This window comes from Neopsephotus bourkii, unplaced genomic scaffold (genome assembly GCF_033783945.1).
Source record: "Neopsephotus bourkii isolate Nb327-2 ecotype Australia unplaced genomic scaffold, CSIRO-AGI_Nbou_v1 NB_1768, whole genome shotgun sequence".
In the NCBI taxonomy this organism is placed as follows: Eukaryota; Metazoa; Chordata; class Aves; order Psittaciformes; family Psittacidae; genus Neopsephotus; species Neopsephotus bourkii.
In genome coordinates this window covers 10,516,509-10,544,430 of record NW_026902242.1, presented here as the reverse complement: position 1 = coordinate 10,544,430, position 27,922 = coordinate 10,516,509, and the positions used below count along the sequence as shown (strand labels likewise).

General features: G+C 38.3%; 1 protein-coding gene across 4 annotated transcripts; it reads left to right on the top strand.

Annotated features, from left to right (window-relative positions):
* The first annotated feature begins 69 nt into the window (after nt 1–69).
* Nucleotides 70–27,524, top strand: MTF2 (metal response element binding transcription factor 2). 4 transcript variants are annotated; one of them, XM_061379272.1, is made up of 15 exons: nt 70–323; nt 10,942–11,140; nt 11,923–12,004; nt 13,459–13,554; nt 13,913–14,013; nt 14,348–14,496; nt 15,662–15,757; nt 16,833–16,901; nt 17,730–17,853; nt 20,879–20,946; nt 21,323–21,493; nt 22,116–22,224; nt 22,410–22,468; nt 22,607–22,711; nt 24,605–27,524. In XM_061379272.1, exons 1-15 carry the CDS (start codon nt 319–321, stop codon nt 24,957–24,959), a joined length of 1,788 nt encoding a protein of 595 aa, XP_061235256.1. In that variant the 5' UTR covers nt 70–318; the 3' UTR covers nt 24,960–27,524. The 4 variants fall into 4 exon arrangements, with proteins under 4 accessions (XP_061235256.1, XP_061235255.1, XP_061235258.1 ...); XM_061379271.1 differs by lacking the exon at nt 70–323 and having other exon boundaries at nt 24,605–24,997; nt 26,578–27,524; XM_061379274.1 differs by lacking the exons at nt 70–323; nt 10,942–11,140 and adding an exon at nt 12,351–12,401 and having other exon boundaries at nt 11,948–12,004.
* Nucleotides 27,525–27,922: the final 398 nt, after the last annotated feature.

Genomic DNA, 27,922 nt, shown 5'->3' with positions numbered 1-27,922 from the left:
CCCTCCAGCCCCGCCCCCTGGCCCAGGCGCTGCTGTCGGCGCAGGCGGGGCGCGCTGGGGCGGGGCCGCGGCCCTTTGTGCTCCCAGCATGCACCAGCCTCTCCTCCGCGGGAAACAAAAATGGCGAGCGGCTGCGGTGGAGCCGGGCTGTCCGTGAGGCGGGTCTGACCCCTCCCCCGCCGCCTTGCCGCCGCTGCGTCGTGGGGGCCGCGCTCGGGGGGTCCCGTCGTTCACCCAGGGCCGGGCCGCCCCGGGGGGGAGGCTTCTGAGCTCGGCAGTTTCCCTGTATGAGGCGGTTGGCACCACTGGAGAGACCGAATGAGGTGAGGTGAGGGGGGGCGGGCCGCGGCTGCGGGGGGGTAAGGAGGGAGGAAAGAGTGACGGCCGGGCCTTGCGGGGGGGTGAGGAGAGGAGGGGGGGCCGGGCGCGCCTCATAGTTGAGGCCGCCGGTGCCGCATACCCCTTCTCCTTCGTGGAGGCCGCGCCACCCGTCGGGGAGGGGGTGCGAGGGGCCCAGCTCCGGCGTGGGGGGCCCCGGGGGCCTTTGGGGGTGGGGAGGAAGCTGTCTCTCGGGCGGCCGCTGGCGAGCGATTGAGGGGTCAGCGGTGCCGCTCGGTGACCAAAACAAAGGGAGCGGAGGCTGCCGGCCGGCTGAGGGGGTCCGCGGGGTGCTGCCGCCGTGAGTCACGGCTAGGTTTGCGGCAGCACTAGCTTTATCTTTTCCTTTAAGGCTGTCGTCCAAGCGGGTTGTGTTCGCTCGAGTGCGGAGAGAGCAACACAAAAGAGGTGGTTGGTGGGGGTCGCTGGTAACTTTGTTTTTGTTTTCTCTTTCTTTTTTGTTTGCGCCGTCTCATAGTCTCTGTCAAGCTAGACAGTTCGAAGGTACTCAAGAAGCTTGTATTTTCGGTCTGCTGAAAGGATGTGCAGCAACGCGTTTTCTTTTCTTTGGTATTTGAATTCTGTAGGAATGCAAGAATGGGTTGACACTTTTGTTAGTCAAATGAAATAATACGGTAGTGTGTTTGATCCGGACACTGATATTAGTGTTGAAATTCTAGGGGGTATCACCCATCCGTGAAGTATCTGAGTGCTGTTTAAATGAGGGGGGCCTGAACAATTAAATGAAAGGACCTGCCAGGAGAGCAGTGTGGCATTATGCTTGTTTCTTGGATTTCTGATAGTTAGGACTTGCTCATGGCTTTATAAGGTCAAACTTAGTATTGGATAATAGCATGATTTTTTTCCTGACTTGGTGTAAGGGAAACTGATCTATGCTTTGTACTGAAACTGTCAAAAGCATGGGATAATAGGAAAAAAGTTTTCTTGTTGTGTTTTGTTTTGTTTTTTTTTGTCTGTAACCAGTTTGGTAAAAGGTAGCAAGTTAATGTGCGTCCATTTTTTGAGAGCTCAAATTACAATCCATTTGAAAGCATTTGAGATTAAAAGAATAAAAAAGCTTAGTTCCTATAGTGTTAGAATATAGCCTAAAAGGTTCATAGCTTTTTAATGGAAGGAGAATAAAAGGAAGCAAAGAATCAAAATATGAAAGAAGGTGTATCATAAAGCAGAGAAAGGGAGAATGCTCTTTGCAAGGAGCTATAAGCAGGTGAAATGTGGATCTGTACTGAGAATATAACGTAGTAATGTTTTCAATAGCTGACTTATTTTGTCAGATACAGGTGTGTCTTCTCAACAACTCTGCTTCCCTGCTCTGGAAAGAATTTTAAATCAGATGTCGATCCTTCTCAAAGTTGGCTTAATATGATAAGTCACCAGTTGTTTTTTTTTGGGGGTTTTGTTCCAAATACGTGAAAGAGGCATACGCTGGTAGTTAGTATAGAGGGTGACCTTGGATATGGTAATGTCTCTCCTTTGCTGCGTTAGCAGATCAGGTAAAGCTTGTGAGAAAAATGGCTGTAACAAGTAAGCTGGTGGTCATTTCCTAGTGGAGCGTGAATTTCTGTATTCCCTGGAGACAGATGTGAATGAATATAGTACTAGAAGCACCAGAATGGCCTTAAAGCATGTTTTGTGCTTTTCATGCTAATTGTGGAGGATAAACTTGGAGGGAGGAAACACAAGAGACTAGAAGCTGGTATGAATCTTCCCTTGGTCTGTGAATTGGCTGTACTTTGTGTGTCACTGACTTCTGAGCTAGCTGCAGAGTTAGTTTCACCTTCTTTACAGGCCTTCTCTGCAGGAAATGGAGGGGAAGTGTGTCTTTGAAACACATCAGAAGGATTATAAACCACGGGGATTGCTGGGGGGGGGGTCCTTGGGCAGGGTAATACCTGTTACTGAAGGCACTGAAACTAGTTAAAATACGTGCTTTTAACTATCTTTGTTTCAAGCTGATGCTCTCTTCCTAGGAGGTATAATCTCTGTGGAGGAATGAAATGGTTTAGTTCTCTTTGAGAGAAAGAGCTAATGATGAGAGCATTCCTGATCAGTCTGAACATATTTTGTTCTCTTGGAGGATAATACTGTATTAATTTTCATTTCTTTCTGTGGGATGCTTATAAAGGGTTATATTCTTCTAGACTAGCCTTAAAGAAGGGTGTATTTATGGGGTTTTTATTGCTTATGAAATTGTTTTTCTCCCCCCCCCCCCCCCACTCGGCGAGTCAGCATGTTCTGTTCTTTTTCACCGCTTGGGTGCATGCTCATACTGTTATTACCTTAGGTGTATTGCCCGGCATCCTGTAGTTGGGGTACTGCACAAGCCCAAAAGGTGGTTGCGGTGTTCAAGGAGGTGCTAAGTATGCACTTAAGGTAGTCTCTTGTCCTCCTGCCATGCAGTACTGCGAAGAGGCTAACTACATTTCACAGGAGCCTCCTCTCACAGGGCAAGTGCTTCAGTCCCCGACTGTTTTGGTAGCCCTCTACCAAGCTCATCTAGTTCGATGTCTTCCTTGCAGCTGGCAGAACCAAACCACAGTATTCTAGATACTGTCTAATGAGTTTTGTGTAGAAGGAAACAATTGCTTCCCCTCAGTCTTCGAGCTAAAGTTCTTTCTAATGTGCAGCAAATTTATAGACCTAACTGCTGATCAGCTGAATGGGCTGCAGGGGCTCAGTTAGTTCTTATTACCACTTGTTTTAGAAGCAAAATTTGCTACTTCTTTCAGCTAATGTGGTGGATATACTTGTGAAAGCATACAGCTGCTTAAGAAACACATTAATGAAAACATATTCTCTGACTACTAGAGAGTTCTTTAAAGTGTTTAACTAGACAGAAGAGTTCAGAAGAAAAATCACAGACACAATGTAAGGCTCTTTCAAAGGCTTAAAAAAAAAGATACCAACAAGCACTCTATTTGAGTAGTAATGCGTTGCATGAAAATCATGGTTGTGTTGGGTAGTATGGTTGACTTGGTAGAGCTGAGAAGTGTAAACAAGCTACATCTTGCTGACAAGGAGTAGCTTATACAGAGTGGTTGCCATGAGATCATTGGTAGGACAGAGTTTTTCTGCCTTAGGTGATTTTTTCAAGTTCTGTCAATGATGGATTTGTTAAGCACTTAAATGGCGTGTAAATTAGCTTGTTGAACATCTTTAAACAAAGATGTGAACTTGGGGCCCATAGGAAGAGACGGGTTGCTTCCAAGAGCACCAGAATAACAGTGTGATGTTCTCATGAGTCTGTTCTTTACCATCCTAGGTTGTGGAGAACAGGGGTAATCTCTAATGATTAGAGAATGGCAAATGTTATACCTATATTCAGAAATGGCCAGAAGTTCAACCCAGGGAACCACAGGCTTGTTAGGCTCATGTTGGTCTGTAGTACAGTTGTGGAATAGGTCTTCCTGGGAGATGTCAGCATATTCGAAGAATAAATCGTGGCCTGACCACCTTTGGTGTTAAAAATGGCAGGGTTTGTGGACTGGGGAGGAGAGGAGTGCATGCCACTCAGCTCCAGCAAGGCTGAAGGAAGTGGCTGATAAGAACCTCATGAAATTAAAGATATGAAAGGGAAGTCCTGCATCTGAAGGAAGAATCTCAGGCTAAGTTTGGCTGGGGGTCAGCTTTGCAAGGTTGGCTGGGGTCTGGTAGACAGACAGCAAGAACATGAGCCAACATTGTGTCCTGTGAGCAAAGGCAAGTTGTATCCTGGGCTGTATTAATAGGAACAGAACCAGAAGGCTGAGGGGAAGTAATTGTTTCCTTCTACACAGAACTCATTAGACAGTATCTAGAATACTATGGTTTGATTCTGCCAGTGGAAGGAAGACAAAAAACTAGATGAGCTTGGTGGAGGGCCACCAAAACAGTCAGGGACTGGAGCACTTCTGTGAGAGGAGGCCAAGGGAACCAGGTTCATTCAGCCTGGAGAATAAGGGCCTAACTGAAGCCTTCCAGCTCCTGTGAGATGCAGTTAGTCTCTTCACAGTACTGCAATACTGCATGGCAGGAGGACAAGAGATAACACACATGTTGAAATAAGAGAGATTCTGATGGGAGTGGGGGGAGGAGATGGGTTTTCTTATTTTATCCCCACCGCACCCCGGACAGTTCAGCAGAGGAAGAGGAGCCCAGGGTGTGTGGCCTCTGTTGCTGGAGGCTTTCAGGGCTGACTGGATAAAGCCACCTTGTCTGGCCTCATGGCTGATGCTGTGCTGAGCAGGACTACAGAACTCCTGATATCCTTTCTAACCTGAATTATTATCTCTAAAAAAAAATGTAGAAATTAGATGATCTTGAAAATATATTTCTTGTCATCCAGCCATTACTCTTGGCTTTTCTAGACTGAGGGATGCCTAGGTTAGCATCCCTTTATCCTTTTTCTGTGTATTTGGTAATGTGCCTTAGGCTTTTGATGACACCAGCATACAAAATAGTGTAAAGATAATGAGCTCAAAGCTTCTAGATGTTCCATGACATAGCACCTTGGAAGCTTAATATTAATTGGGCTGCATGAAGTAGTGTAAAAGGATAGACTAAGACTGTAATCTGGAGTTGTGTTGGATCCTCTGCTTGAAAGAAATTCATAATCATTTGCTAATAGAATAGCCTGTTTGTGTATAATTGGAACAGTGACAGTTGGAGCAAAACTGCTGTTATGAAAAGACGAAGTGAAGTTTTTGGTTTTTAAATTGGACTGATCTGAAGTTTGGGCCTGGCTTGGGGCAGAGGACATATCCTGTTATGTCTGTTTGCCTTCTTGGCCCAGCAGAATCTTTTTATTTGAGGAGAGGGAGGTACATTTGACACAGTGAACAGGTAATGTTTGGTGTGAGATCTCAAACAGCAGCAAAGCTGTGAGGAAGAGGGGAAGAAACATGTGGCTGGGATCCAGTATCTCTCCGGCTGTCAGCAGAGGTACTGGATCCTACTCATGGGTTAGTTGTCAGGTTGGAAGCATTACTTGTACTTGGCTGTGTGGTGCTGGGTAAACCACCTAAGATGGTGGCTCTCAGTAAAGATTCATTTCCCTTTGCTGCTGCCTTGTGGCAAGTGCTCTGAGCACCTGCTGCTTACCTGGCTTGTCACCAGACCTTTGGATGAGGTGCTTTAATTTGCTTAAAATGTCAGAAAATCCGTATTTAGGGAAGAAAACCAAAAAGTGTATGGAGAAGTCACCTTGTTATTCCAGAGCTGAGGGGAAGGGAGGGAGAGCAAGCTGCTGTATTGAATAAGCCATGTATAAAATCTGCTGGGCTCTCTCGTTTTCCCTTCAGTGTGATTTGTGTTTATGGGGAATAAATGAATTACCTGTAGTTCTCAATTTCATGTGTTGTTTCAGTAAATGAAAATTTTCATATGCTTTGGGCACTTTGTTGTTAAGATCTAGTATCTTACAAAAACTACCTGTAGTCCTAGGGTAGCTATTGCCTGTTACTGTTGCAGTATTTGTGAATCACAGCCCTTGAGGAAGAAATGTTGTGAAATTGCATGGCTTGTCAATGAAACCAATTCAGTTCATGCAGTCAGGCAGTGCCAGCTGAGGGAGTTTGTGTCTCAAGTTGCTTGTTTGCATTTGTTCTCTTGTGCTGACAAACCATTCTGTGAGACAAATAGTGAAATGGAATTGCTGAAAAGATAACCCTTGTCAAGGGAGTTTTTCATAACAGAAGTTGTTTCACAGCAGTTGTTAGAACTGAAGGATTACAGGAGTATGAATGACCTTAACCTGGCAGTACTGCTGAGGAAAGGACACTTAGAAACAAGATGGAGAGTGCCTCGTCTTTTTAATTCTCCAGGATCTTCCCATCATTTTCCCCTTCTCCTGTTGTAGGATTGTGGTGAAGATCTGGGAGTCAGAGGCCCCATATGAACTTGGACACTTTCTAACCTGTAATAAAGAGGTTAGATTTACAAACAAGTCAAAACTAACAGAAATCTAACTTGGATTTTGACAAATAAATTGTATGCATAGTAAGTTGGCATGGTTCACAAATCAGACTGATTTATGTAGCTCACCATCAAGGGAAGTTTATATTCCTGTTGAAAGAGAATGATGACTATCACCTGCTGCTGCAGCATATTATAAACTTATTAATTAAGTAGGTGAATAGAAAGTCTTCTGCCTGTCTTGCTGGAGGGTATCTGTGGTTATGATGAGCCCCCAAGGTGAGCATTTTCAGAACTTCACAAGACCAACTTCTCAAGAAGTGCTCAAAGTGCATTACTATTTGGAAGTGTATTTCAATACATAGATATGTTTTACTGACTTCTGAAAGATTGTATGGGTGGTTCGGTATGTTCTTTGCATGTGAACTGCTTGAGAAAGAGTACAGCCACAACATACTCAGTATTGCGTAAGGGATGTGAAGCCAAGGTAGACTGGACTTACTTACTGTATGACATGCTGTGCAGCTTAGTTGTGCAAGTTGTGTGAGATAAAGTAGGCTTTTATATTTGGTAAAGTGTTTATTTTTTTCCTTGGAAAATCAAGATCTCTGGATATTTTGCAATGCAGAGTTCTTTTGAGTTATTTTTTAAGATTGTGAGGAAATTGTTACTGAAAGGTTACTAATTTTGTTGGTAACTGTAAATGTTATGTTAGGAAGGTGCTATGGATGTAACTTAAGGGAAGACTTGAAAACAAGCTCTGGAAAATGTGGAACCTTTAATTTCAAAATTGGCAAGCAAGAAGTTAACCTCATTTTGCATTTGCACTTCCAACAGGTATTTATGCTAATGGTAGGTGTAACTTTTTGCTACTCCATTACAGTGGAGAGGCCTGTGGCAAGGCAAAGCTACTCACGTGTTAGGCATGTAGTTCTTACGTTGGTCTGCACTGGATTCCTTGTGCTTTCTTTTGTGCTTATGTCATGTTTCCAGAAGGCACTTCAGAGACACCTACTTAAGTAACTTAGAGCTTGCTGATTAAAGTCAGCTTTTTAGAACAGTAGCTCTTCCCACTTAATCTCCATCAAAAACATTGGGGGAATGCTTCCCTGGAAACAAACTTCTTATCCATGTGGAAAGCAACAGTTAAGCTAGTGTCAGCCTATTGTGATAACTAACCCTATTTTCAGTCCATGTGTTAGATAAAGCATAAACTGCCACAGCAGGAGCTACTTCATCAGCTGTTTAGTCATCACTTCAGCAGTGCTATCTCCCACAAAGAGAGCAGTGTGGACAATGGAGAAGTGCCTGTTTTATTGGCTCAGACCTTTACTGTGTGTCAAGATCCTTCAGTATCTGGAGTTGCTATTGTAAATTTAGGCTGTTGTATAAGTCAATGTGTAGACTCATTTAAGTGCTTGTGCTAGAAAATAATGCACAACACATTTTTGTTACAATTTGAATGGAGTTATGGGACAAACTTCAGTACTTAATAGCATATGTATGTTTCTGAAGACTTTTAAAATGGGAAACTCACAAAAGTAGTTGTTGCTTTTTAAGTGGAGATCTGTACTAGATTATGTATAATAAATGAGTTGTTTCTTACTTCTAATAGGACATCTGAACTTGAGGCTCCCAAGAATCTCAAAACCAAACTGTAAAGCAGAATGATGTGCATATATTCATGGCAAAAAAATTATATATAAAATTAGATACAGGGAAGAAACTCTTCCTAGTGAGGTTGGTGAGGTGCTGGCAGGGGTTGCCCAGAGAGGCCGTGGCTGCCCCATCCCTGGCAGTGTGCAAGGCCAGGCTGGACAGGGCTTGGACTAACTGCTCTATTGGAAGGTGTCCCTACCTGTGTCAGGGGGCTGGAACTGAATGAGCTTTAAGGTCCCTTCAACACAAACCCATATGATGATGTTGTCTTTCCTTATTCTGTGAAAGATCTTCCACACCTTTGTTGCAAGTACTGGAGGAGCCAACACTCCTGCCTCTGAGCTGCTTTGTGTAGTCTCTTAAACCAGATAAAAAGCTGTAAAGAAAAATCTTTGAACCTCTGAAAGAGAAACAGGACGTGAAAACGCTTGTAAAACAATTTCAAGGTGCACAAGTAAATTTGCTTTAAGTTTTTTGCACTACACGTGGTGCCTTATTGACCCACTGAATATGCTAAGTCATGTTCATGGATGTAATTTGAAGTATCGAAATACTTTAATAATTTGTAATGGTGAGTCATTGCCAAGAAAAGGATTGTTGTCTGAGACCAGGTTATAGTTTCACAACTGTTTCTGATAAGGCTGTGCTGATCAAGCCTTGCCTGACCTTTGAATGATGATTTCTATGTGCTAAATGTGTGTAGTCAGAAAGGTTTGAGGAAGTGATGAATGGAAACAGGTTTTTTGTTTTTTTTTCCTCTCATGACTGGCTTACTTCAGATATGTTTGTTTCTGAGCCTGTTGGGTGTGTAAATGACTATGCAGATACAAAGGAGAGAGTAGAATATGGTTGCAACAGGTATTAAGGGTTGGGGCCCTGCTTTAGAGGCCCTTGTGAAATTTTAAGCTATTGTACAAGATAAGGGACAATCTTGCAGTGAGGTACAAAAGATTGTAAGTTTAAATAATGAAATATTTTAAGGATATGAGGTTATTCAGAATAATGTAGGAAGTAGGCAGGGACACCTCACACTAGACCATATCACCCAAGGCTCTGGCCAACATGGCCTTGACCACTGCCAGGGATGGAGAATTTACCACTTTGGGCAGCCTATTCCGTCTGTAAGAGCTTAAAGTAGAACTGTGGAAAAGCAGCACCAACTTTAAATGGTTTTCACATGAGAAGCTGCAGAACTGGTAGGGTTCTTACCTGGGAAATACTTCTGGGTGGGTGTAAACATTGTTACTGGGGAGTGAAGGGAAAAGGTAGACTATGACCGCTGTTTTCTCATGCAGTGGTGAAGGGTGTCAAATGAAGTGACAAGGTGCCAGCTGTGAACCAAGCCAGAAGAAGTACTCCTTTAAAGGTTCAACAAAACATGTAGGAAAACATGCAGGAAAAAGTTCCACTAAGGACTAAAATACAAAGGCATTACTGCTCAAGATATTTGGGTCCACAGGCTGTAAAAGACTTAGAGAATGTCTGCGGGAGGAGCGCTATTCTTGGAGATAGTTTTTGTTTTTGAGTTTTTTTTCCTGTACCTCTGGTCTTCCCCAGTCAGCTGCTGGAATATTTGTGTTTGAGATCAGGCAAGACTTAAATTGGTGGCCCAATTGTACATGACGATGCCAGAGTTAGTTACTGGGCAAAATGGAACACTTGTCTGGCCCATTGTCTGGCGTGCTCTCAATGTCATGACCTACACTGATTATAAATGTGCTTAAAACAGCTGTCTAACTTTCTTGTGTCTAGCCTTCTTGGTTTAAACTGTCCAGTCCAAAAAAATCAATTGCTTTCTAGAATACTAACTTTTGCATTTCTGCATATTTTTGGTATTTTCAGACATTATAATTCCAAGTTTATTTTCATATTGAAAGTAAACATCTAGGGAAAAAGGATTCCATCCTCTTTGAAACTTTAGAAGAACTTCTCCGGCATCTGAATAGTAATTCTCATCAAACTGCATAGGGTGCTGATTCATTTACTGGTTTTATTAGTGCTTTGATTATTGCAAACATTTCTGGTGCTAATAATGCACCTAAGCTATTTAGAATGAGGTGAAACTTTGCTTTTTCAGTTGACTCCATGTAACTCTGTTCTGTCCTTGTATCTCTGTCATAGTAATTCATACATTTCTAAATTCATACATAGTAATTCATACATTTCTAAAGAGAAAATACATTTGGATATAAGGATAACTTTGTTTTACAATCTGAAATTCTGCTTATTACTTATGAAGATTGTTGCTTGTGCATTATCTGGTCCTGTGTTACAGTTCTCTATGTTTTACTCCTTGGAGTGTTTGGTAGCTAGTCTGACATAAAAGCATAATCATACTTATAGATGAATAGGCTATATGTTGTGGAATTGTATGAGGAAAAAACTATTGTTGATGAATGTAATTTTAATTTTGAGCTTTGTCTGTGAACAAAAGTTCCCAGATGTTTTGTTTTTCTTTCCTTATTCTTCTCTGAGTCTAACAAAGAGGAAAACTTATTTCACATTAGAAGCTTAGCATGTAGAAATTCTTCCTGTGCTGGAAAGCTCTATAGCTATGCTTAGTGGCAAAGCATGATGCTGTGTTTGGAGGTACCTTGAGTAGTGCTCAACCTGGTTTCTTTCCCCCCACCTGCTTAACCCTAACATTTAGTACCTTTTTAGCTTCCTTGGAATTTTGGAAAACTGTCAGTCATTAAAGTGACTAATTGTTTTGCCTTAGTAATTCTGTATTGAATGCTTTTGATTACTTTTTTGGTGACTTTATGAAGACTCTCTGAGTTGAAAAGCTTGTGTCCCCATCCTCACTTACATTAGTTGTTTTCATAGATGACTTTTCTTTACATAAACTTGTCTCTTTCAATTCTTGTAGACTCTTGTAGTAGCAAAGGCTACTATAAGGTGAGTTTTAGCTGTGAATCCTACTAATATTCAAAACATACGGTTTTTCTACTTTAACCTAATTCTGATTATCTTTTCTCTTTCTTCCCTTAGAGACTCTACAGCGGTGGGTAATTCACTGGTCCATAAGCGGTCTCCTGTACGTCGAAGCCATAAGAGCTCAGCATCTCTGACCAAGCAGTCGTTACGTGATGGACAGAAAGCCAAAAAGCCACTGTGTAAATTTGAAGAAGGTCAGGATGTCCTAGCTAGATGGTCAGATGGCTTGTTTTATCTTGGAACTATCAAAAAGGTAAAGGATTTATTTAAACTCACTGGAGTCTTACAGTACCAAGACAGGCTGAGAAAGTTGGGGCTGTTCAGCCTGCAGAAGAGAAGGCTGCGTGGAGACCTCAGAGTCTCCAGCAGGAGACTCTGCAGCAGGGCTTTTCATTAGGGACTGTAGTGGTATGACAAGGGGTAATGGGTTAAAACTGAAGCAGGGGAAGTTTAAATTGGATATAAGGAGGAAATTCTTTCCTGTTAGGGTGGTGAGGCACTGGAATAGGTTGCCCAGGGAGGCTGTGAATGCTCCATCCCTGGCAGTGTTCAAGGCTAGGTTGGACGAGGCCTTGGGTGATATGGTTTAGTGTGAGGTGTCCCTGCCCATGGCAGGGGGGTTGGAACTTGATGATCTTAAGGTCCTTTCCAACTCTAACGATTCTGTGATTCTGTGATTCTGTGATTCTGTGATTCTGTGATTCTGTGATTCTGTGATTCTGTGATTCTGTGATTCTGTGATTCTGTGATTCTGTGATTCTGTGATTCTGTGATTCTGTGATTCTGTGATTCTGTGATTCTGTGATTCTGTGATTCTGTGATTCTGTGATTCTGTGATTCTGTGATTCTGTGATTCTGTGATTCTGTGATTCTGTGATTCTGTGATTCTGTGATTCTGTGATTCTGTGATTCTGTGATTCTGTGATTCTGTGATTCTGTGATTCTGTGTTATGGTGTTGTTGTGTCTCTCTGTATTAAGTACATTATTCTGTCTAGTATTTTACTCATGGCTTCTGCTCTATTTTTGGTTTTCAGATAAACAAACTGAAACAGAACTGCTTCATTATATTTGAAGACAGTTCCAAATCCTGGGTTCTCTGGAAGGACATACAAACAGGCAAGAACTTCAGTGAAGTAGTCCTTGTTGGGTGTTTTGTGTAGATTACTGTATCTGTTAAAGTAAATTATTAGAGTATATTTTTGTATCCTAAAGTGATATAGTTTAACATGACCCAGGATGCTGATTTAGGTGGATAAAAAAGTTCTTTTCAGTTAACTCTTTATCATTGCAGTTACTTTTTCTGTTTGTTTGTTTTCACATATGTATGTGCAGGGAGGGGAGAACACTTCTAAGCATAATCAAATTTGAGGTTTTTTGGATGGGAATAGAGTGTAATACTCTGTCATAGCAGAAAACTCCAGGCCCTAATTTACACAGAGTTTATGTCCTCCTATGTTTTCAGTTGAAACATCATGACGTCGAAAGAAACCAAAGACTGGAAAATCAATCCTAGGTTTGAATGGAGTTTTCACATTTAAAAGTAATACCTTAATTGTTGCACATAAGGAACCATTACACATTTTGGAGTATTCATGTAATATAAAGAAATATGCAGTTATCAAGTGAGACATCTATTGTACATTAGCTTTGATTTTTGAAATATTTGGGGAGCAGCTAGTATTTTGATAATCTAATGCTATGGAAGCATGGATGACAGTTTCTCATGAAAAACAGTTACAATTTCCTCATCTCATACAGGCAATGGAAACTTCATCTGGCTCTTGCTGATTCTTGGTATTTAAACTGAACACTCTGCTAACAGGACAAGCTTTGTATTTGTAACAGCAAAAAATCTGCTTTATTTATGAGCTTTTAAAGTACTGCTATTCTGCCTCTGTATAGTACTGGTTTATGATCTTTGCTACACTTATCAAACTTCAGTGCACGAGTATAACATGTAGACTAAGAAACTTATATTTTATTCCATTTTTTTACACTGGTAGGTGGTATATGATGGGAGCAAGATGTAGTTTTGTTTCCTGTTTGCAAGGCCACTTTTTTTTTTTCTTGTCTCTACTGTTGCTGCATGCTTTTGTATGCTTGCGGATATGCATAAGCAGTAATAACATACTGCCTCAGGGTGCTGGAGTTCAATATTAAAGCACCCTGGGCAGATCTGTCAAAGGATATGCACCAAGTTGTGCATATGAAAAGAAGCACAAACTACTGTAAATACAAAACATACATCTCAGTTGTCCAGATAGGATTTGTTTATGCGTATTTTTTAAGTTGGCACTTAGTCTTTATTCCATTATTTTATGTTTTTTTTATGTTAGTGAAAATACATAACCTATAAATATTCAATAATCTATGACAAGTGCCATCAGTATTTGTAATGCATATGGTTTGTATAAAAAGTTAGAATTTAATTTTGTTAGGAAATGAGGATTTGTAACAATACGATTCTACAATGCAAGGATTTGTAACTGAAATAACAAAAAAATCCATACACATGGTAACCATTCCAACTGCAGTTGTAAAGAAAAAATCACACTTTCATCTTTGTCTAGGAGCCACTGAAAGTGGGGAAATGGTCTGTACAATATGTCAGGAAGAGTATTCAGAAGCACCGAATGAAATGGTTATATGTGATAAATGTGGGCAAGGTAACTAGAGTCTTTCCTATTTACTGCATTTTAAAAGATGTTTTGATTTGTTTTATGAAGGAGGATATTTGTCTGGCTGACAGCTTAACTGATGTTAACTTTTATAGCCCTTAGTGGCTATTAACAGCTCAGTGAATAATGATAATTCATGTTAAAGTGACTAACAAACATTTTGTAAGTAAAGTTTATTTTTTATACTAAGAAGTTCAAAAGAACGTTATGAATGTGTTACCATATTTTAGATCAGATTTCTGGCACTTTATGATGGATAATGCTTTATATTTGGGTTAAAATGATATATAGTTAATTCTTTGTAAGCTTTTTCTGTTTTAATAACACTTTGGTCATTTTTCATAAGGTTACCATCAGCTGTGTCACACACCAAATATTGATTCCAGCGTGATTGAATCAGATGATAAATGGCTCTGTCGACAGTGCGTTTTTGCAACAACAACAAAGGTGTGTTTATAGAAAAACATGTCTTAATACATCCCATATTGTGTACATACTTTGCTTCTGAAGCTGAAACACACAAAAATACTGAATTTTCTCAGTGATTTCTTATTTGTTAACTTTGACTTGAATGGAAGTTTTATATGTTGGAAATTAATATGTATTTTAGTTATAAGTACATTAGGCTTTCAGTTTATCTTTAAAATATGCAAATATTATAAGAAACACAGCTGATAGTGTTTTATTATAGACAAATTTCCATAACTTCCAAATTAAAGGATTTGCAAGTTTCAGGAATACGTTACTGCTTTTGTAAACTTGTATATTTGTTTTGGACCAGAGGGGAGGTGCGCTTAAGAAAGGACCAAATGCCAAAGCACTGCAAGTCATGAAACAAACATTACCTTATAATGCAACAGACCTTGAGTGGGATGCAGGTCATAAAACCAATGTCCAGCAGTGTTATTGCTATTGTGGAGGACCTGGAGAGTGAGTAAATAGATGCTGTAAGAACGTCTGTCTGCCATACAGTTGATCCTGTAGACTTCTACTTGTGAATGTCTTTGTTTCTCTTGCATGTAGATACTAAACATAATGCGAAGTGGCATTTTCAATTTTTTTGTAATGTCTCCTGGGAAACATTATTAATGGCTTTCCTTCTCCCATCAGATCTTTTGTTTTAATCTTGTCATGTGACCATCACATAACATTACAGTCCATTTTACAACAAGCCGGAATGCCTTCGTTTGTATTGCTACTTTTAATGTTTTGGGATTTCATGGGGTTTTTTTTGATGTTGCAGTTTTAGGCAGTGTTAACTCATCTCTCTATTACTAGTCACAAATGTAAGTGTATTTAAGGATTAGTCTAGTAAATTTTGTTGGAACAGACAGCTGATTCTGCTGCAGTATCATACACTGGATTGCAGTTACTGGCGGGGGGGGGAACGACGGGGACTTTTTCCCCCTCATGACATTAGAGTCCTTTGCTGGTTATTTCTCTGAAAGAAAGGCAAGAAGTGAACTTTTTAAGTAGACAAAGATAAATACTCTGGTGTCTGCATGGATGAGTAAATAGATAAAATAGCATTGGAGTCAAGAGTCTCACAAAGGAGTGAAGCTTTTGAGTTTATGTTTGCAGAACAGAGCTCTAGTTTGAGAATTTTGGGGACTTGGACAAACACTGCCTTCAGTGTTGCATGGTTCTTTTTATCAAGGGAGAGCTGAAAAAGGAAAATGCAAATAAACCTTTGTGAACAGGTTTGTTTTAAGGATTTGAGTAGTCCAGTCCTCAGAACAAATGTTTCTGACTTAAGGCAGTTGGAAAATAACGTGGAAGTGAATCCAGTATGTGAGAAGAAGCTTATATGGTTACTGAATTCTTAGAGATAATAAAAACAAAAGTTTGGTTTTCATAGGAAATTAAGCTTTTCTTTTTTTTTTTTCATTTATTAACTTAGTTCATCCTTTAATAGACCATCTTTTATTATTCTTAGTCACTACTTTTCTAGTAATGACTCATATCCCTACAGATGACTGTTAGGGTCAGAAGATCCCTTGCTACTTAATTTAGACATAATGAAGAATAAAAAAAAAGGAAGAACAATTGCCAGTGACTTTTTTAACACATGTTATTTTTCTTTCTGTTGGTGAAGCTGGTATCTAAAGATGTTGCAGTGCTGCAAATGTAAGCAGTGGTTTCATGAGGCTTGCGTGCAGTGCCTCCAAAAGCCAATGCTTTTTGGTGACAGGTAAGAAAATGAAGCTGTACTTCATGGTTGCCCTTACTTAAAATATGATGGGGATCTCCCATATGAACTTTTATTAGAGTATCCATAATACAACACTGCTTTCCAAAAATGGGGTGAGTTTTGGATAGAAGATCATACAAGCTAAAGCATGTGTTCAGGTGCCAGGAAAATGCAGTTCATCTCAGTTTAATGAAGGAGAGTGGGTTGTGGATGGTTGAAGTCAAATTGCTACTGACCTCACTTAATGTAGATGTCTATTATACTATGGGTGCTGTCTAGTAGGAGATTGCAGGCTTCAAATCAGACTGCTTTAGTGGGTCAAAAGTTAGATAAGGGCTTTCAGGTTCACATTGTCTAGGTGACCAGTGTCTCATATGAACAGGCACCATGCTTCAAGGTAGGTTGCCAGTGTGTACGTGTGATAATAGTTTCATGTACTAACAGCATAGGGAACTGGAGAAAGCTGGAAGGATCGTTACACTGAAGGGAGCTGTATACTTCCTCTGTTGATACGTAATGAGTCAGGACAAAAGAAAATGAGTAAGAGTGCTAGTCTGGGCTTTTGTTTTAAGAGGAACTTGAAGTAGTTGGAGCAGATGAGAGAAAACTGGAGAACCAAATCAAGTAGTATCTTATTTGTTATCAGTTATACTTTCCTTTAGCTGTTGGTTGTGCTGGAATGGTTGTATGAAGGAACTGAGTTAGGACCTAGGAATGCATGGGTCCTCTAAGTGTGTGCTTGCACTGATGCATGGGTTTCTGCATGAGAGAATAGGGTGGGAACACTTCAGAACACTTTCACAGGCATAGTCACAGGTTGAGGGACTTCCTTGGGGAGTATGAAACAGTGGTACCAGGATAAAATTCATCAAGTACCTTGTCTGGTAGGTACCAGTACAGATTTTAGAGGCTAATGAAGGAGGATGAATGATGAAGGGACTCTCAGATATCATACGGCTGGGTTTCTAGCCTGCATAACTCATTTTTGCATAACTAGTGTGGTAAACATGAAGAGTGTATGTACAGACACCCACCACCCAGACACATGTATATCTGTATATTTATATATTTTTAGGTTTTATACATTCATTTGCTCAGTTTGCAGTTCTGGACCAGAATACCTCAAACGTTTACCCTTGAGATGGTACGTATGAATTAAAAACAGGAATTTAATACATGCTCTGAATTTCTCTTTGGTGTTTTGATCCTTCTCGCAAAAAAGGAAATTCACTTGATGTCTTCTTGTTTCCCAAGTTGCTCTTAGCGCTTGTACTAACAGGGACATCTTTTCTTCAAGGTTAATCCTTAAATGTAGAGATATATTACAATTGCATGCTTTTGGGTTTATTCCTGGGATGGTTCAGTGAAGCAGTGAGCAACTACTCACTTGTATATGTGAAGACTGAGATATGAACAAAATTTTTCTTGCAGTCTTAGGATCCTAACATTAGATAAGCCAGATGTAATGATTACTGGAGTACACATCTGTACACATAATAGTTTCCCTGATGAGACTTGATGGTTAATTGTAGTTTTGAAATCTTTGAACTAGTCCATATTACAAATTATACTCAATCTTGTGGATATGTATGCTAACAAATACATGGTGGAAATAACTTGTTAAATGCTAATTCAACAGAATACTGCATGAGCTCAGAATCTATAGATTCAAGTATAAATTTGGACTTACTTAACTATCTTGTGATTTAGACTAGTTTTGGAGTTTAAAAAAAACATGGTAACAGCGAGATGAGGCAGAGATTAAGATTCAAAGCAGAATGAATTGCTTGAAGAGAAGTGACAGGAAACTTCATAATGTTGTTCCCTGTATTGAGTGTTGTATTGAGTTGTACTTTGTGTTCCTCTGTCTATATCATGCTAGTATCTTCTCTAAGAAATTTTCAGAAGAAAAGCAGTTGAAAGAAAAAGAGTCTTTATTCCTGTCTTTTATTCCAATATTTCTGAACTCTAGGGTAGATATAGCACATCTATGCCTTTACAACCTAAGTGTTATTCATAAGAAGAAATACTTTGACTCAGAGCTTGAACTCATGGCCTACATTAATGAAAACTGGGATAGATTGCATCCTGGTGAGGTAAGTCATTGGAATACTTTCTTGTTTTTTCTCACAGTGCGATATATATGTCCTGAATGTTAATGACCTATGCACTTTTTTATTCTGGATGTTGAATCCTTTATTATCTTTATTATCAATCTGGTAATCCCAAATAATGAGGAGGTAATCTTTAATTTTCTCTCAGAAATAGAATGATTTTAAGTAGCGTGTGTTTTTCTGTGCTGTAAAATTCCTAAAGCTATCCATGTAACTTATTTTATTATTTGAATGGTAACTTAATAATCAACAACCTAAGTGCACATATATATACACACACATATAATTCCTACTTCTTGGATAGTTTTGTGCAATGACCAGGAAATCTGTTTTGAAGGTGTAACACATAACAAAATACTGTACATGAATATCTAATTTCCTCTTTTCTCACTTTTCCAAATATGGGGGTGATCAGTTTGTGTCCAGCCCTAAATATTATTTGGATCCTTTTCCAGTCTGATTCTGCTGCTTGTCAATGAGTCTTGGTTTTTTGATCCCTATTATACTAGTTATTTCTTCAGCTATTTGATTTACTGCGCAGTTATTTTAGCATTAAAGGAAATCTGTTTCTTCAAGCAGACTCACTTCATATTTAACAAAGAGGAACAGTATAGGTAGTTGTTTCTGCACTCAAGTTTGCATGCAAAATTTATATCTAAATTCAAGTTGCCAAACTGCTTAGTAGAGTATGCACTTTGTGCATAGAAATTCAGTGTTATGAAGTTAAATGCAGGAGGCATAGAACTGGGTTCAAATTTTTTTCATGAGTGCATCCTACTTTTATACTTCTCGGGGAAAATTCATACATTTGTAATCCATTCCTACTAGCAGACACAATTTGAGAAATCAAATGTGTGTTCTTAGTCCTATCAAGTCTCAAGGCTTAACTAAAAAAAAGCTGCACAAAATGCAGTTCTCATATTGTCCTTTCAATAGAATGAGATGTTCTGGCTGTCTTGGCTTATCTGCAGTCTGGCAAATACATAAGCAGTGTTTAATTTTGACTTCAGTTTCTTAGTGTTGAGGTAAATGTAGAAGACACTGTTGTGTTCTTATTTCACATACAAAAATTTACTCTGGATTTCACAAAATTACATGCCAGAATGGAGGTCAGAGCAGCTGTGGTGGTGTTGAGTGCATCTATCTAGCTGCCATTGACTTGGAGCACATATGCCATTTTGAAGAAGTTGAAAGGCTACAGTCCTCATTGTGCTGCTCTTCCCCTTTATTATGCTTTCAATCAGTCCACGCTCAAGCTGTGTGAAAGCCACATAATGAAGGGGAGAGGAAGGAGAGGGTAGACAAAATCACCTCTTTAAGTGGTATGCTCAGTTCTTTAATCGGTATTTCTGCACCTTAATGGAAACTACTTGTAAGTCTGAAGACTACATTTCTGAAGGGTAGATTTTGGAATAATTACATAAGCACTGAGTTGAGGAAATCTTCAACACTTGATTCTGAAAAGATTTTAAATATTACTGAGTTGGGAAAAACCGTCTTGAGAGATCGGAGGGAAATGTACTTTACTACTTTGGTTCACCTGGTTTGTTCTTTAAACAAATTAGTCATAAAAGTAATACTTACAATATAATGGTTTTAAGGCTTTGGTTTTGTTTTTTTTTGAATACTCTGAACTTGGCACTGTTAGAAATCACACCTCGGTTTCTTTCTCTAGCTGCTTATAATTGATTAAGAGGAAAAGTATTTTAGCCATAGTCAGATGGGAATAAGTGGTGGAATTATCAGAACTCCTGAGTCAATTGTTTAGCATCTTGTTATTTAGGATGCAAGAAATGTGGCAGTTTTCTATAGTTAAGTGCTGCAGAGTTGCAAGACTTCTGGATAGGGATGGATTGTACTGAATGCCTATAGTAAAGATGTGTGAAAACAGTTCTTAATTTTTTTGGCTGAAGTTGGTTGAATAACTCAACTTTCTTAGTCAGGTAGGTGGTGAATCTTGCCCCAGGTTGGGCTAAAAGGTTGGCTTTTATGTTTACGCATTGATTTAGCTGTTAGCACGTTCAATCCTTCGAGCATTTCTATCTGGAATAGTCAGAATTGTGTTTTTAGGAAGTACGTGAAGGTGGTGGGGTTTGGGTGTTTTTTTGAGCTGCAAATGTGCAGTCTGCTCTGTGGTATCTGTACTAATAGTAAAACTTACAGACTGTAAAACTCAAAGATAAACTTACTGCAGCCAATGGGATATAAGTTCTGGAACATTTTGTGTGGTGACTGGAAATACGGTAGCTTCATTGGAATTTAAAAATAGCTGTCTAAACATAAAAAAAATTATATTTGATTACATAAATGTTGTGTCTAATTCTTCACAGTCACCACCATCTTGCTCTGCTCTGTCTCTAATTCTTATATATGCCGTTTTTCAGAGAGAAGATTCCACTGTTTTGGTAGCTTGATAGGGACTTTAGGCTTTGGTGTAAGACTGGGTCTGAGCAGGAGGGGCATGAAATGGATTTACTGTTGGCTTTTTTTTTTTTCTTTCTCTATGCTTTAACTTTTCTGGGCCTCATCCCTTTTTTTTGTATCTCATTGGCTGATGTTGGCAAAAATGGGAATTGGATCCTGTGGTAAGATTTGGTTAAAATCATCACCAATAAAATAACAAGTGTCAGTAATAGTTATATTCTGTTTGCAATCTCAATTAATTTGGACATATATAATGCCACAGAAGAGTTCTTGTTAGCAGTTTTGGGAGAGCAAGTTAATATTACGTTTTTTCAGTAAACTAAAATTCCTTGAGACATTTTTCCTGCACTTTGTACAAGTAAAACTCAAATTCTTTGGCCTTGATGCTGACATCAGTTCTGTGGGTGTAGATTACAGTGCATGGGATAATGATTAGTTACCTTTGGGGTTTGGTCGTTTCTACAGCTAGTACTTCATAGATGTACTTCACATCCAGTTCTGTAGTTACAGTGACACAAAGTAACTGCAATCTTTCTATTACTAAAGAATTCGACAGGTTAAATGATTTCTTAATACTTCACAGCTGGCAGATACACCAAAATCTGAAAGATACGAGCATGTACTGGAGGCATTGAATGATTACAAGACCATGTAAGTTATTGGTACTTTTTGTTTTGAATGTGGCTTGCCTGTTTAAGATGGTGTAGATTACAGTGCTCAGTCTATCTGATAATCAGTTTGACTGGAGATAACTCACAAAATTTTAAATACTGTTTCTATTTCAAACTGTAACATAACTATTTGAGTGTAACCCAGATAATGTGAAAATTGTTTTAACTTCCACTATTTCCACTTCCCATACTGTAGTGTATGTGAAAGTGAGGATTGTATTAGTGGAAAGAGAGGGATAAAATAACATTAGAATGAATAGTCTCACTTATATAGTTTTGTTTTCTATGTATACTTTTACTATAGAAGTTGCTTTCTCTGGGGCCAGAATTTTAACAATTAATTTAAAATCATCTAGGTTTATGTCTGGAAAAGAAATAAAGAAAAAGAAACATTTGTTTGGCTTGAGAATTCGTGTTCCTCCTGTGCCACCAAATGCTGCTTTAAAGGCTGAGAAAGAACCAGAAGGAACTTCTCATGAGTTCAAAATTAAGGGCAGAAAATCATCTAAGCCAATCCCTGATGTGAGGTAAAATGACGGAATCATTCTAGGAATGTTGTGGTAAATCGGGCTACTTTGGGTGTATTTTGGTGCCTACAAGAAGGACCTTTACATTGTTTAATGTATTTAGAATGTATTTATTTTAAAGTAACTGTAGAGTTGGGCTATTTGTGAGAAAAAGGTCTTTAAGCAAATTTTATTAGCTTTCTATTATCAAACCAAGCAAATATTTAGTGGCAGGAACAATAGGAAATATCTAGGTTTGCTGTCATTTGGGAAATAGTGTCTTGTCTTTCAGGAGCTTTTATACAGTAAGCTAAATAACATTCTAGATAGGAGGTTGTAACTTGTGTTAGTGAATGTGCCCTCTTTTTTACTAAGTGTGATCATATGACTTAAGCAACACCTAACTCTGGTTCATTCCTCTTCAATGCTGGGAAATCAGTAATGTCACTAGAAAGATCTTGTATCTGTTAATGTTATTCTAGAAGCAAAAATGTGTAGCTTTGTACCTGACAAATTGTATTTATCGGAATGATCTCTTAGTGCGTAGAAATCTAATCATGTATTCATTGCAAAACAAAAAGAAAAAAGTATTAACTTTAGATGATCTTCAGTAATACAGAACAAAATATCTGTTTTCTTCTAGGGAATTAAGTAATGGTATAGAAAGAAAGGGGAAAAAAAAATCAGTAGGTCGTCCACCTGGTCCCTATACAAGAAAAATGATTCACAAGACTCCAGAGTCATCTGCTCTGGTAAGGTTTTGGATATTCTCCCTCACCCACTCCACTTTTCCCTTTAACTGGATTATAATTTTTGGAGAAAACCATAACCAGTTAATCTGAATCATGATATTCCCCCGTTTGCCCTCAAACAAAGTTGATACAGCAGTTAAATTAAATTTGAAGTACTTTTTCTTTGTTTTCTTTCCCCCCTTTAGGATAATGAACCAGTTCCAGTGATAGAGAACCCAACCTTGGAATTACCCTGCACTGTTGGGTAAATTAAAAATCCCAAAACCCCTAAAAAAATTGTATTATAATATCATGTCATTTATCTGTTTGCTTCTGAAATGTCAGTTCAGTTTTTGCTATCTTATTTTTCGTTAAATGGCAACTCTGTTATTGTGCATCTCAGGAAATCTGATGGAACTGCGCATTCATCCAATACCTCAGATGTGGAATCCACAGGTGCTGCCAGTATGAAAGAAACTACCTCATCTAGCATTTCCAGACATTATAGGTAGTTATTCCATTACTCTCTGTGCTCTAAAGATCAATATTTGCAATATACTAATTTCAGTAAAACTTTCTGAAAGGGGGATGGAAAACAGTTGGCTCAGCAGTACTGCACCCTTAATAAACACAAGTTGCAGGGATCCTAAAAGATATGTTGTTGATGCATTACATGAAATGTTCTACATCAGGTGGCTTAAAAACCTGAGGTTTTGTTATACTTCCAGTCCATTCTGAATCTTTTGGCTAACTTCCATGAAATCTGATGGAGGTAGTTCCATGAAGAGAGATGCTTGCATGAGAGGGGACCAAACCAGCGACCCCCACTCACAGAAAGGCAGGAAATTTTCTAATGGTCTGTGGCCTAGTCATTGCCAGTGCTGTTTTTTGCTGGTGTTTCTTGGGCTTGTTTTCTGTTTTGTTGAAGCTTTTGCACAAGAACTGTAGAAGATAAGCTAGGAGGTTGACTTAAGCTTATGAGACAGCTGTAGTAGATGTGAGATGGAGGTAAGGGTACTGCAGAACTCCTGGGAGAGTATAGAGGAACTGATGACACTGCAAAAGGGTATAACAGAGAGGATGTGGTGACTCACTGAGATTTGGATTAATGGGCAATGGAGACTGGATAGATCTATGAGTTGCACAAGGAAATCTAAGTAAATGGGACAAAAACCTCGTCTTAACTAGTTCTTACAGTGCATAGGGTGAGGTTTTTCTGCTCACTCACTACTGTTTTATTGTTGTTAAATTAGATTTACTGAAAAGAATTAAACTCCATAAATGCTTCCTGAGTTTAGCCTTCTAATAAAAGCCACAAAAGAGCTGATGCATACCCATAATTAATTTTAGCAGCTGTTGTTTTTGTATGTTTGTGTATTGGTGTTAAAGAACAGTAAGTATGCTGTAATTTTACTGCAGTCCGCAGAGCATGAAAAATTTTTGGCACAGTCTTCATAAATAAATTATTAACTATAATCGACTTTTCTGTAAATTAATTGTTACTTAAACTTTTCCCTCTCAAGTTCAGCAAACACAGATTTCTGTCTTGCTGAGATACATGGATCCTCAGTCTACTTACTGTCTTCCTTCTGTTTTGGGCTGTCAAGGGTGCTCATGATTCATTTTTGTGTACATTACTGCTACAAATAGTCTGTCTGCAAAACCTCTTGTTTAACTTCCAGACTTCTGAAATTGCTAATTGCGGACTTATCTTAGTAGTAGTAGTCACCGTTTTGTATTTCTGCCCTTTATTCCTTTCTTTTAGAAGTTAAAAATAATGCACTTTTAGAGTTCTGTTTTTAATGTTAAAAGACATGCTTTTTTTCCTTAGTGTGTTACATAGGGGTCTTGAACATCAAAGTTCAAATATCAGTTAATTTAGGACTTCATCAAGTAAGTTTTAGTATGCATAAATTATAGAGGTATTTTTTTACGTATTTATATCTTGGACCCTTTAATATTTGGGTGATGGCTTATTCTTGCATATTGTCAGCAGCTTCCTTTTTCTGTTACCAGATGTAAATCTGAGTTTTGGTTATACGTACTTTTCTGGCCATGTGTAATAAACCTTTAGAAAGTCATGCATGCTCTAGAAAGTAGTGATGTAAAATAGATTGTTATAATTGTTCATATTTCAGAGTCTGAACTGAGAGATATTCAGCTTGAAAACATTTGGCTAACTGACTTTTTTTGCATTAGTTCATTTTTCGTTCTGTAAGTCACTCTTATTTTGCAAGTGCCATATTTATAGTCATCTATCTGTAGGCAGCATCTATTTTTATTAGTGAAAAATAGACCAAAAAAAGTTATGGGTTGCATGGGAATAACTAATGACAAAGCATACAATTTGCAAAAGTTTTTTAGAGTTAATGCTGTGATTTCTTTTTTGCTTGTTCAATAGTTTATCTGACTCAAGAAAAAGGACTCGTACGGGAAGAACTTGGCCTGCTGCAATACCACATTTGAGAAGAAGAGGTCGCTTTCCTCGAAAAGCACTCCAGACTCAAAACTCAGAAATTGTAAAAGATGATGAGAGCAAGGAAGATTACCAGTATGATGAACTCAATACAGAGATACTTAACAACTTAGCAGATCAGGAGTTACAGCTCAATCATCTAAAGAACTCGATTACTAGCTATTTTGGTGCAGCAGGTAGAATAGCTTGTGGGGAGAAATACCGTGTTTTGGCTCGTCGGGTGACCCTTGATGGAAAGGTGCAGTATCTTGTGGAGTGGGAAGGAGCAACTGCATCCTGACTGTAGGACTGAACATTATGTTCACTGCACTGTCATATGTAAGTACAGTTCATAATGCAGAGCCTCGAGAGAAACGTGTCTTTAAATGTGTTTCTGAAAAAAAAAACAAAACAAAACCAGTTTAGCCTTAACATGTAATTGTTATCATTACAGCTCTTGTGATAAAGACTTATCTTTTTAAAATCTGATCTGAAACTTAAATTTTTTAATCTGAACATTGTTAGATTGCTTTAGGTTGGGATATTTTGGGTTACAATTGCTTAAAAATGTGCATGGTGTTTTAAAAAAAAGAAAAAAGACCTTTTCTAGAGAACATTCCATGGATACAGTTATTGTGATTTAGAGAAAATACTATGTAGATAGCACAAATTTTGAGAAATTTTGGTTTGTTTTCTTACCCAAATGTTTGCAGAAATGTATTTCTATTTCAATACTTTCTAGATTTCATAAGTGCAGTGTATATAATGCCTACTGATGACTGTAAAATACTGAAGTTTTCTTTCGAAGTGTAAAAAAAAAAAAAAAGAAAAAAAAGAAAAATATATTGAGCCTGTAAATTGCTCTGTGACCAGACTTCATTGTCTTCTTAATATATTCTTTGTGTGTATGTGTGTGTGTGCGTGCATATGTGTGCATATATACATGTGTATATAAGCGCACACATACTTGTGTGTGTGAATATATATGTGTGATTGTGACCTATGCAATACAAATTATGGGATTGGGCAGCTTCTGAGAAAACATCCCATAATTCTTTTTTCAGGAATAGTTGCCAGTATTTACACAGCAGCATTTCTTCTCAGGCTTATTGGGTGCTGTTGCTTTCTATGTACTAAGGAAAAGTGTCAAACCAGTGCAGCGTGTTCTGGCAATGGGTGCAGTCATTGATGTTCATATGCTCTAGGTTATATATTCCATTATTTTCCATGTGAATTAACTGTTAAATAATGCAGGATCTGAACATTTTGAAATTAACTCTGCTAGAAATAACAATTTGGAAGTTCTTGTGGCACTCTGATTGTAAATTCTGTGTCCCAGTTGTAAACTAAGTTGACAGCAGTCACACACCAGATTCCTACGTATCTGTAGAAACAGTCATATTTTGATAAATGTAATATGAGCAAAGTGTATTATTGCACAGGGTCAACAAACAATTTGTTGCCATTTGAAGTAACGTTACTGATTTTATTACGACATTACCTCTTTTGTTCTTATGAAATGCACCAAGTTTTAAATAGATAAGTTGATTTTACTTGTTTAAAAGAAAAGTCTCTTGCCAGTATTGGGCATTTTCTTTGCTACTTTTGAAGGGGTTTTAGCCAAAGAGTAAACAGAAGAATACTTTTACTTAGGTGGTTATTCAGTGTACTGCATAAGGTTAGTTTTCTTACTAGCTTATGGTTTGCCACCAAACTAAAACAATGTAACATTTACAAATGACAGAGTGTTTTAAAGTGTACTGCCTGAGTTCGTATTTATTCCTTTACTTGATTATTTGACTTTTTTTCTGCTCATCTTGAACATCTTGAAAAGGTGAATTTTTTTTTAATAGTTGTTTTTCTCCCTTTTTTTTTTCCTTTTTTTCCTTTTATTTTATTTTTCCCATGTCACCTTATAGCCAAAGGAAGCAGAGAAAGCTTTTTACCCTGTGCTTGGCTTATGGCTGGCCAGGTAATAGTAGCTTTATAAAAAATGCTAATTAAAACCTGCCACTTCTGTTTACCTTCACTAAAATGTGCGTTTTCTCACACCCTCAGCTATTAATTTAATGTTGCCTTGCCTATAGCTGCAATATTTTGATAACACAGCAACTTCATGTTAATTTTTGAATGTTTGTATCTTGGGATAATGCAAACTGTAAAGCCTTTGTAACTTAACCCACACCATCTGTACCTGTCTATTGTTTCACTTTATCCAAGTCCTTTAATTCTAACTGAACACCAGCAGTATTTTTCATAAAGCTTCATTTAAAGATAAATATTGGAATGTACTTGGGGACTTAGTGAAGGGGGAGAAAATATTTGTCAAACTTAAGCTGTCCGTAGACTTAACTATTGTGAATGTCGTTTCATTTTATTATGGTGGTTGACTTGACTCTGATGTTCAGTTTGTATTTTCGGAATTGCTTTTTTCTTAGAATTAAAAGACCAACATTAAATGTGTGTATTTTTTGAGAGAGAAGAACGAGTTTTGATTCTGTATTCTTGTGAAGTATGTACTTGGTGGCATTCTCCCATCTGTTGTTTCTCTGACTTTGCTGTTGTTGTCCTGGAGGCACTTGCCCTGCACACAAACACTAACTAGTGTTCCAGCTATGGTTGAGGGATGCTTTGCTACAAGGGGTCCTGTACTGGGAAATGCTGCAGTAGTGCTGATGAAGATACAGCTAGAGTAGCAATTAAAGCACACCTACAAATGCCTTTCTCATTGTATGTGAATTTCATTGCATGTAGTAATGGAGTCTCTAAAGGAAAAATACAAATGTTGCTGTATGTAACAGTTTCATTTTGGTATGACTTGATCATTGTGTGTATGCATGTGTGTAAATATATGTAATTCAACTTTGTTGTGGTCACTGATTTAGAATCATTTCTATGTGTATCAGATTTAATAATTTTCCATCATGTATTATTTGTATTGCTGTAGTATTTAGGAAGGTGAAATCTCTTTTGAGGCCATTCTAACAATATAGGCATTACATGAGCATGACAGCAAAGAAATAGTAAATGACTGCTCAGAAATGTAAAATAATTGTCATGGCAAGCTACTTGTTGTTCTCAACAAAAACTTCAAGAGGAATTTTGAATAAAATCTGCTTTTCTATGCATAACAAGCATTTTGAGTAAGATTATAAAGGAATTTTGAAAAGTGTCTCAGCTTGATGTGGGAAATGAAGGTTAGTATTTTGATTAAACATGAAGAGAAATAAGAGGCCTTGAAGGTGCAGACAAGCAGTTTGGGGA

Bases quoted from the DNA above. Each gene is read 5' to 3' on its own strand.
- MTF2 (XM_061379272.1), top strand. The intron at 16,902-17,729 runs GTACGTATGAAT...TCTGAACTCTAG, and splicing joins AAACGTTTACCCTTGAGATG to GGTAGATATAGCACATCTAT. The intron at 22,469-22,606 runs GTAAATTAAAAA...TGTGCATCTCAG, and splicing joins GAATTACCCTGCACTGTTGG to GAAATCTGATGGAACTGCGC.